General features: G+C 45.3%; 2 protein-coding genes and 1 long non-coding RNA gene across 9 annotated transcripts in view; 1 reads left to right on the top strand and 2 right to left on the bottom strand.

Annotated features, from left to right (window-relative positions):
• Positions 1-1,289: 1,289 nt before the first annotated feature.
• ppiaa (peptidylprolyl isomerase Aa (cyclophilin A)) lies at positions 1,290-5,607 on the bottom strand. The gene is made up of 5 exons (XM_027030294.3): positions 5,423-5,607; positions 2,642-2,672; positions 2,442-2,530; positions 2,074-2,246; positions 1,290-1,703 (listed from the first exon to the last, which is right to left on the bottom strand). Exons 1-5 carry the CDS (start codon positions 5,489-5,491, stop codon positions 1,571-1,573), a joined length of 495 nt encoding a protein of 164 aa, XP_026886095.1. The 5' UTR covers positions 5,492-5,607; the 3' UTR covers positions 1,290-1,570.
• Positions 5,608-5,687: 80 nt separating this feature from the next.
• On the top strand, positions 5,688-9,749 carry LOC113590241 (uncharacterized). Its single transcript, XR_003412080.3, has 3 exons — positions 5,688-5,869; positions 8,562-8,727; positions 9,551-9,749. It is a non-coding gene; the product is annotated as an uncharacterized LOC113590241 (long non-coding RNA).
• The window catches only part of ogdha (oxoglutarate dehydrogenase a), a 30,262-nt gene continuing 26,803 nt past the window's right edge, over positions 6,854-10,312 (bottom strand). For all 7 annotated transcript variants that reach the window (XM_027030291.3, XM_027030289.3, XM_027030292.3 and 4 more), the window contains 4 exons: positions 10,283-10,312; positions 9,786-9,949; positions 9,456-9,610; positions 6,854-8,303 (listed from right to left, as the gene is read on the bottom strand). The exon at positions 10,283-10,312 is cut by the window's right edge and continues 43 nt beyond it. In XM_027030291.3, coding sequence (XP_026886092.2) covers positions 8,183-8,303; positions 9,456-9,610; positions 9,786-9,949; positions 10,283-10,312 — 470 coding nt within the window. In that variant the 3' untranslated portion in view covers positions 6,854-8,182. The remainder of the gene's footprint in view (positions 8,304-9,455; positions 9,611-9,785; positions 9,950-10,282) is intronic.

A 10,312-nucleotide genomic window follows, 5' to 3' on the forward strand; every position in this document is an offset into this window, starting at 1 on the left:
GGTAGCTAGCTGAAAAGCTCAAATAGCGTCGAGCTGCTTTACATGAAACTTTAATGCGGGTCGTGTATTAAACTACTGTACAAATCATGTGCCATTAAATGACGAACATTATATTGTAATCAGCTCAAAGAAAAATGGCGCGATTATCAGATAGTTAGCCAAATACCTCATGTTGAAGAAGCGATCATTAAAAGTCTTCATGTAAGATTCTATATTAATTTTTGCTGAAATGGACCGACTGGTGGCGCACATCCTTCAATTAAAACACTACACCAGGGCAAAAGGGTGAAATGTACTATACGGGTTCAATGAACACTGGTAAGACTTCGATACTTCTGGACGTCAGCGTGTTCATATACAATCTTTGATCCAAGCAAACTTGTGCCATTATCTCTGAAACGATCACAAAACCAAATTTGAGCGCTAAAGCGTTTCATTTAGTCATAAAACTGGCAGACCACGCCAGACAGGTTCAGCCCATCACTGCAATCCGTACATGGCTATTAAGACAATTTTAAACCCCATAAACAGTACCGTTGGCTTGTGTGACTTGCTTATTTCTTTAGCATGTTTAAGTGCGTGCATTTGAAGACATTCACATTAACCTTTTTGCATCTTATTTCGGTTTATGCCAGCACCATGACCTATTGGGGTCAGCTGTAAACCTTTTCTCCGACTGTGGTTTAAATGTACCCATGTAAAGTAGCGTTAGCCACACTGCAAGCAGTAATCGTTAAATTTAGTTTGACCAGTTCTCGTCTCGACGGTGCAGCCGACGGTCTGAAGGCTCAGTCGCTTTACCTCTTCTCCAACAAAGTCAACAAGCCTTTTAGGATTAGGAACCGATTGTCAGTTTTAACTCCAAACGAACATCTTTAAATGGCTAAATCTGGTTACCATTCCCCCCCCCCCCCCCGCATATCTAGCTTTACCAAAAGGTGCGTTATGCGGACTTACCCCAGTACTGCCCTGAAGTCAATATAACAGACGTCTTGTATTACAAGACCCCCCCCCCCCCCTAAAAAAAGCCAAAGGGAGTGTAAAGGGGTGGGGGGGGGGGGGTTAGGCCCATGGTTCAACTGGGGGATTGGCCTCTCCTCACATCAAGCCCAGAACATGGCTGTGGCTTTTGAAATGGGACTAGACACTGCCACCCATCCTCCCCCTCAAAGCAGTCATGGACTGGCCACATTTCAATTTGAGTGTTGCACGTCCTTCCTCACAGCCACTGAAAGCTGGTTCAATTGAGACTAGCAAAGTTCAAGATTAACAGTAATGGTGATGAAGTCTAGGCTTACTGTTCCCCTTTATTTTCAAATTTCAATAGACAAATCTCAAAGCCAATGGGCTTCCATTCTCAAATGAAAAAAGAAAACTGAGCAAAAAAAAAAAAAAAAAAAAAAAAAAAAAAAAAAAAAAAAAAAGGCAACTTGTCAAAAGGACAGACAGGTTTAAATGATGGGTAAGATGGTGTAAAAGTAGGCAGGAATGTTGCAACCCAAGCCAGGATTTGGGAGGGGACTACATCAGGAGCCGATGGAGATGGGCAGAGTGGAAAGGTCTGGGGCATCTACAGCTCCCCACAGTTGGCAATAACCAGCTTGGCGCTGGTCTTGCCACTGTTGGAGCCAAATCCCTCAACCTTCTTGATGATGTCGAGGCCCTCAGTGACCCGGCCAAAGACCACGTGCTTGCCGTCCAGCCTGAGGGGAAGCACATTTCAGGTCAGTCTCGTCACTGAATCTTAACAGCCTTTGGCAGCCCATTCACAGATTTGTAAAACTGTCAGCCATCTTCACTGTGGGAATACAACTCATCATAGAAAGGACTCAAACTAAAGGGAAAAACAGGCAAATCTTAAATAGCTGGAGTGGCTAAAGACCTGAGTGAGTAAATGGTTAAATCCTGTAGACCACCACAACACCCAAGCAAGAAACCCAAAACTGGCACAAAGTCAGGCATGTACAGTAACCCCCACTGGGCAGGCCTTAATGTACCCCAAAAATAAACACTTAAGGTAGACTGGTATTTAATTGCATTTGGAAAGGGAGTTGTGGGTGGGGTGTCACTGACCAGCTGGTGGCAGCTGTGCAGATGAAAAACTGGGAGCCGTTGGTGTTTGGTCCAGCGTTGGCCATGGAGAGGCAGCCAGCACCAGTGTGCTTCAGGGTGAAGTTCTCGTCCGCAAACTTTTGACCGTAGATTGACTTTCCGCCAGTTCCATTGTGGTTTGTGAAGTCACCACCCTGTGTATCAAAAGGGAGCAATTCTGATCAAGAGGAAAGCTGGAGAAGCTAGAAAGCATTTGGACAGGAGTCCCAAATCCATGCCATTGTGAGCAAGTGAACTTGCAACAGATGAAGCCAAAATAATTCCTTTGAGAAATGGAAAGGGTAAGAGGGTGAAGGTCAGGGGGAGGTGATGGGCCCCAAAAAACATACCTGGCACATGAAGCCAGGGATGACGCGGTGGAAGGTGGAGCCCTTGTATCCAAATCCTGGCTGCCCCGTGCACAGCTGCCTGAAGTTCTCTGCAACAAACACCCAAATGATCACCACCACACCACAGAACAGTAGCTGATACACCCTCTGCCTTTAATCAGTCATTTAAACCCAAATGCCTACATGTGTCAAATTCTCACCTGCTGTTCTGGGGACAACATCGTCTCTGAGCTGTAGAAAAAGAAGAGTTGAAACATCAAGCATGTATAACTAAAAGCACTACACCATTTAATAAACAGATGAGGCCACATCCTTAAGGTGACAAGAAGGTGAACAGAGTGGCAGTTGTATGGAAACCCCTTCAACACAGTACTACCACTGCTATACAAGGCTGTTAATGGAATAAATGTCTGAATTCATAACCGACACATGAGGCTTACTCCATACAGACAGTTTGGATTAGTCTACATTTGGACTTGCACCCATCCCATCTGTAGCCTGCAGACAGACCCATCTCCTGCTATAGGCCAAATATGCACATGTGGCATTGCCAGACTTGGAGGTTTTTCCATGTGGGGAGAAATGTGCTTCAGCAGTTGGACAAAGTTTGGGCTTTTTGGGCACAATTTTAGAAGGTTGTTTAATGTAAAATCTACATTTCCTAAAACCATTGGAGGTTTTGAATAATCCTTCCCCTGCACATTCCATCAGTTGTCAAAGCTTTGCCATTCACTCACTGAATGTTGCCTCAATGACTCACTGAATGTTGCCACACCCATTCATACTATGATGCATGAAGACTTTTGCTATGCCCAAATAACCCATCAGGTTAAACACTTCACCTCTCATTTGCATCACAATGCCCAACAAAGCTACCAAACAGTCCTAAAGCCATAACTGCTGCCACAGTGGATGATCGTAAGGTACACTGCAGACAGCAACACAGACCCGAGACCAGGACTACGAAGAGGACTGCAGTGAGAACAGCACTTGCCAAGTGCAGACTTTTGCCATGCCCACGACAAGTGGGAGGTGAAGGTGACCTAAATGACATTCCTGGTCATCCTTGGTCACGGCAAGTTGCATGCCACACAACGAATGCCGTCTAGCCCATATACCACGACATTTGTACTCTTCGGCCATTTTGACGAGTTGAGCATTTATTTGTCTGGAGGGCACTTAAGCAATCTGGTAAAACTGGGCATGAGAAAAGTGAAGTCAGGGTGCAACCAGGTGGATGGAGGAAACGGAACGCGAGTCATCGGTATAAAAGGGAGCTGCGTGTCCAAGCGCATGGTTCCGCACCGCAACGGCTCATACTGGGCAAAATGGCACACCACGGCCCACACCCAAAAATACGAAGTGCAACGCGCTCCAGCTCCTGCGATCTCTACCACGACCACAGCGCCGTCACGTGCACCGCTGAGCGCGCCGAGGAGGAAGCCAGCCACGTGCTCAGACTCGCGCGCGTCTTCGCTCGTGCAGTCGCGAGCGAGCAGCTCCCCGTCAGCGCAAACGACGTCCAGCTCCTGCATCAAGCTAGTCAGGTCTGGTCTGAACCCGGCGCGCAGTCTGCGAGGAGGAGCACTCCGCAGTGCCCCGGCCACGCCACCCATCCCCCATGCAGCCTTCGCCATTTTCCCGAGCGCGATTCCCTTCATGGAGGAGGGAGGGGGCCGTTTGACGACAGTTGCAGCGGGGAAAAAAAAAAAAAAAAGCTTCCGCCCTGAGCCGCATGGCCTACCAAATAGTTAGCGACGGTACCAACTAGGACAATTGTGGAGGATAATCGGGTGTATAGGTGATCAAACTCTCCACTCATGCGTGATGAACACCGCCCTCCTTACACGCGCCGCGGAAAGATCGCGCATTCATTGCGCAGTTGTGTCAATAGCGAACGTTCTGTACAAGCCAGTAAACCGAACATAATCCGCAACTAAACGGTCCAAAGTCGATAACTACTCCGGGGTGTCCGCAATAATTCACATTAAACGCTTTTGATTGACGCGTCGTTAGCTGGGAATTAATGCGTTATGGGTTGGGCACTGCAGCCCAGTAGCTAACTAACTGGCTACGCAATCCAGCCAGCCCAGGATATCGGAGATGTGCCATTTCCAAGTTCAGGCTACAAGGTGAAGATTCCCTCACTACCCCACATATCGGCAGCTGGAGCTGCGTTTTCCAGACTTGCACATTTGCCCTCATCACAGCAGTGCGGGACTGCAGTTGCTAAAGACAACGCCGGGCGCATGGGCCAGCCAGACGTTAGTCAAAATGGCACCCATCTAGTTTTACCTTAGCTAGCGATATTAAATCTGCTCAAAATGGCGTCCAATCTTCTAAACACCGGAGACGGCTAGGTTAACCACATTTCGTCATCTCGGCTTCAGCAAACCGGGGTCATGTTGCATTAATTCTAGCTGCCACCCGCGACATGCATGGCCGAGATTAGTGTACCGGGCGGCCCAACCCAGTTCACTGGCTCTACGACACGCCATAATTAGGAGCTTCCTAATTAACTCCTTAGTAAGTAACATACGGAAACACTTCAGCGACTTCTCCAGCGCGGGCAACTTTATCCGCATTTTACAGACTCCGACAACTAGCAAGTCAGTAGCGCTAATAAAGTTGGACCAAGTAGCCAGGCAGCCTGCTTGGGCGTCTGGTCGAGGTTGACGTTAAAGTTCGCGTTTAAAGTCAGTGAATGAGGTGATGTCCATGGCGCAGCCGTGCGTCAAACTGTTCAAAACCGGGGATGGCCAGTGGCACTTCCCAAAGTGTACGGAAGCGTTGAAGAGCACGTTAAAAGTTACAAATAGTTAAAACTTATAAATGAGGTTTGAATGCAGACTACCCACCCCACCAGCTCGGACAATGAAATGAATATGCGTTGCACGCCCGAGTGGAAAATCACAGTTATTTCCTCCGAAGCAATCGGAACAAGCAAGAGCACCGAACTCGGCACGACGGCGCAAACATACCTCCATAATTATTCTGCCAAGCGGATTATTATTTGCAGTGATATCGAAGAAAACTTTAGGTCTTGCCATGTTTGTTTGGTTTTATTTTTTTATTTTTTCCTGCGTTCAGACGACGGCTATCCAAGTCTTTTGTCTTGCCCGGACGAGTTGAAGCGGTCTTGCGTGGAGAAGAAGGCGGAAAGACGCCGTGGGCCTTTATAACGGCATGTTGAACGAGGGCGGGGGTCTTATGAAGGGTTTATGAACGTCTCAATCCAATGAGCGCACACGGCTTGACTTACGTGACTCCGGCAATAACGAATGAAATGGTGGTGCAGGATTTTCGTCATCCACACCAATTTAGGAAATCTTTGAAGAGTCTGCCCACTACTGACGTTAAAAGGAAGCTGGAGAAGTTGCATGGCGGCAAACACTGTGTTTAGCCACGGAATCACGCTCATTTGAATTGTAAGTAAATGAATTTAGGTTTGCTAACCTGCCACAAATTGGTTCTCCAGTCTGCGCGAGTTTAATTCAGTATAGACTATAATATATATATTAGCGTGACAAGGCGCAGGGTTGGGTTCGGCTGGTCCGGTATGAGGTGATTTTATTTAATTAGGCAAGGTTTCAAATAAAGTGGGCTAGCTACACCGCCAACGCATAACCTTAACCTTGTATATACACACATCGTTTTTTTTTAATCACCAGAAACGTACAATACTCGTGCAACTGCTAGTTCTCAGATTTAAATCCAACCATTACCCTCAATACTAGACAACTAAGACGCTATCCCTGCTCTGTTGCCGATACTTGCACGTTCATAGTGAACCACGAGTCTACTCTTGCATACATTTGCACTACATGCTGTGTCGTCAATTTGAACCTGAAATTAACGTTCACATATTTTCTGCTCCTCTTCCAACGTCTAAGGTGACCGCTATAGACATCAGCAGTAATGCATGCAACAATTCAACCAGCCCATTACCCATCCAGCATACTGTCCTGTGCCTAGTGTTTAATTTACTGTAGAGAGACTTTAGTTTATTAATGGGGTTATGTAGTTTATAACATGTATCCTATTTATTGTATTTACAATTGAGTCTCTCTGTAGTCTGTATTCATCATATCACAGGTGCACTGTCTTCTGCCATTTAATGTTAAATGTAATACCGTCCTGGAGAAAGTCTATTTTATTGCGCATTCAATTAACCTGTGGTGAGAAGGAAACTTTGACCACTGAAGCTCCCTTTGACTTGGTCAAAAATGCACCTGGTAAAGTCTTGTGTGTTCTTTGATGGACTGCATTGTAAAATTGGTTCTTCATCTTTCGGAGGTACTATAAAGACAGAGAACAAGTTCTACATCTTTCTGAACTTTAAATGTATAGTTGACATCACAATACGGCAGCGTCTATGACCATCATGAAACAGTAAAGACGTGGCTCAGGAGCTCTGAGAAGATGTTTATTGAATGAAGATAAACAAGAGTAGGATCTCAGTCTGTTAAAATAAAAATAAATAAAACCATTCACTTTTTCTCAGTGAGACAAGTAAAGGATTTCTTGCATTTCTTTGTCCAATAATCCCAAACGAACAGGAATCATCAAATTCAGTCCTACTTTACTGCTAGCAGTACAGATTCTAAGAGTAAGGGCAGAGGTGTTTTTTGGCACATGATATGGAATAAGGAGGCCAAATGAGGTGGAGTTTATTCGTGGGGTGCAGTGCAGGGGCAGGCGCTACGTTAAAAAAAACGCACAAGGTGGCGCTCTCAGTTTTCTGGAACGTCCTTTTGTGCGAGCATATATATATATATAAATACAATCATACAAGTAAAATAACAGTTTCTGACTCAGACATTTCCTTTTTTTTTGCCGGAAAACAGTGCAAAGGTTCAGGAAACGCACCAGTTCATGTCTGCTGAACAGCTTCACCCAGCGATGCAATGTCCCGTGTGGGTGCACTCTCATTTCCCCTTATTCCAAGTGTACACAAACATTCCAGTCAGCTGACTACTTGCACATGAGTAGTGGCAGTAAAGCAAAAACAATCACAAAAAATAATAAACTAAAGCATTGGTAAGAAGCAGCTCTGAGCAAAACACAGAAACCCTTGAACAGAGAGAAAGAAGAGAGTCGAAAGTTTCCCCTCACCGTTTTGTATGTGGATGGACATGGAGGACACCTGCTCCCTACAGTTGAGTCAGTACAAATGCCTTGGGGGACTCATTTCTACCCATTTACCATCTGTTATGACATACATCTGATTAGCTTTAGCCCATATGGAGACAGAGCAGCACAAAAGTCAAGTGAGACATTTCTATAGTAGCAACTAAAAATTCAGAGTAATGTACTGTGCTTTGGTTGTCTGTCTGTGTCTTGGTATTAACTGTTATGTGTCATTTGTACAGTTGCATGTGCCTTAGGTTTTCTGCACACACGACTCAAACCAGATAGGTCAGACTGCAAGAACAATGCAGGAGATTTAGTGTAACAATATCCAAGTCCAAAGACGTAATGAGCATGTGCATGTGTGAGTGTGTTGAGAACACACAAAAGGTTCACAGGCGCTTTGCCCATTTGGAGAACTTTCCTTTGTTTTTGGGTGGTTGTATGTGTTGTAATAAAGTGATGTGTGGCATGATGCATTAGGTACGGAAAGCAGTGTTTTGGAAAGGGTATCGGTTTGGTAGAGAGACCTGACTGGGAACAATGATGAGGTGGTTTAGGGGGAAAGGGGGTTATGGAAGAATTCTGTGGTTTTGTTTGCTGTTTGCAAGTTAGACCTGATCTTTGAAGGCCTCCAGGTTGAAGGCCGTGTCCAAGAAACGCTTCAGCTCCTGGAGGTGGGAATTCTTACTCCCAGTGGCAGGAGCAGCAGCAGGTTCACGACCAGCATACCTACACAACCACACACACACACACACACACACACACACACACACAGTCTCGCATTACCATCTTTGGGGGTTATTTCTATTGACTTAGGAATTATTGTAGCCAAGTGATTCTGTAAAACATCTAAGCCTAACTCCAACATAAACCCTAGTAACCAAAAGGAAATCTTTTGGTGATTTAGTTTTTCAAATTAAAGCTGTAATTTGTTCAAAAAGCATTTTTTTCTTGCAGATGAACCAAATGTACCCATAATTATTTCAGGATTTTCATATCATGGAGGACGATTTCCCCATCATCATCCAGTGAGACAGATGCCCAAACACACACACTAATCTGAGCCTTGATGTCTGACCAACAGCAAACGACCCACAGCTACATGTTCCAGTGACTATTGGTCTGAAGGTGTGGATCTCGCACAAGGCTGCAGGTATCCAGTACTGATCAATTTGGCTGCCCGAACCATCTTCACTCCCAGATTTAAAATGTACAACTTCAGTATTTGGCAGCTGCTCTTATCCAGAGTGGCTTACATGCTCATCAGCACGATGTGCGCGTCGCTGGAGCCCTGGCACCACGCTGCTCTATCCTGTGGTTAGCTACAGGAGCACTGCTGCTTAAATTTAACTCACAAGCTAAAGAAAACACACAAGAATTTATTTATAGCTCCCCATACTGCTAACACACCTTCGCAGTGAGGATGGGTTCAGGCAACAATTTGTTACCTCAGATAGTAAATATAACGACCGTTAGACTACACTGATTTTGCCCTGTATGGATCTTGGACAAAGGATTTCTTCTGCTTCTAAAGAATGCACTTAACAGGTCCGTGCAGTGCAAATATCCATACCAAGGTCAAATGAGATCCATCTCACCCTAAAAAGACCATAAAAAGGTCTGATGTTTGAAATTGTTTCCTAAAATATTCTGTATTGCAGCACTTGTGTTTGTAGTTCTGGATGAGTCTGCTATAATCTGTATTGTATTTTATGTGGCAGATACAGCAGAACTGGGGCAGCAAGTGCATACGTCTCTGTGGGTGCTTTGAGGGGGGGAGGGAAATTATAGCAGGTTTTGGATTTTTTGTCCATTAACATTTTTTAATAGTAAACCACAATCTGAGTGGTTAGTGTGTGGGGTGTATTCACAAGCGCTTACCAGACAGGTTTGGCGCGGTTGATGGTGGTCCGCATGCGAGGCTTGACATAGTCATAGTAACCCTGGTTTTTATGTTCCTCCTGACACCACACCAGGTCAGCATTGGGGTACTTCTCCGTCTCAGCTTTGACCAGGTCAAAGGGGAACGGCGACAGCTAGCGGGAGAAGACCCAGAGGTCAACGACATCACCCATCAACCAATCCAGCAGGACGCTGCTATATGTGGTGCTAGTACTGTTAGTATGATTACACTTAAGAGGACCTTAACATGCAAAAATACACAAATACACTCAACTGTGTGTGTGTGGCTCTGTATGCATGTGTATTTACCTGTTCGATGCGAGCGACGGCCACAGTGTTCTCCAGCTCCCGAGCTTTGCGTTCACGTGTGAGCTCGTAGTAGACCTTCCCCGTGCAGAAGATCAGACGCTTCACATCGCTGGGATTCTGGGCAGCAGGGCCATCCTCAAGGATCACACGCTGGAAATGGGTGCCTAACGGGAAACACACACATACACATGAACAACCACACAAAGTACGCACTTATACAATCCCACACGCATGCACGTACGCACACAACACAACCACAAATGCACTAACACACACACACAAGAACAAACACACAGACATGTAAAATAAGACACACAAAGGATACATAACCATAAATGCAGAGACAGAGTACACAGAGACAAAGAGCGCACACACAGACACAGATACATGGAAAAATAAGACACAAAGACAAAAACAAGCTTAATATTTTCAAATATAAATAATGTTGTAATGAGAGATTCAGCTTGATGCTTCATGGAACTGAGAAGGAATCTGACCAGGCAGCATCAGGTCAAAGCTGGACTTGG

This window comes from Electrophorus electricus, chromosome 20 (genome assembly GCF_041902795.1).
Source record: "Electrophorus electricus isolate QZ-2024a chromosome 20, ASM4190279v1, whole genome shotgun sequence".
NCBI classification, from domain to species: Eukaryota; Metazoa; Chordata; class Actinopteri; order Gymnotiformes; family Gymnotidae; genus Electrophorus; species Electrophorus electricus.

Coding starts and splice junctions, on each gene's coding strand:
- ppiaa (XM_027030294.3), bottom strand. CDS start 5,491: ATGGCAAGACCTAAAGTTTTCTTCGATATCACTGCAAATAATAATCCG. Junction 2,673..5,422: donor TTGGCAGAATAATTATGGAG/GTATGTTTGCGC, acceptor CTTTTTCTACAG/CTCAGAGACGATGTTGTCCC. Junction 1,704..2,073: donor TGCACAGCTGCCACCAGCTG/GTCAGTGACACC, acceptor GCTTCCCCTCAG/GCTGGACGGCAAGCACGTGG.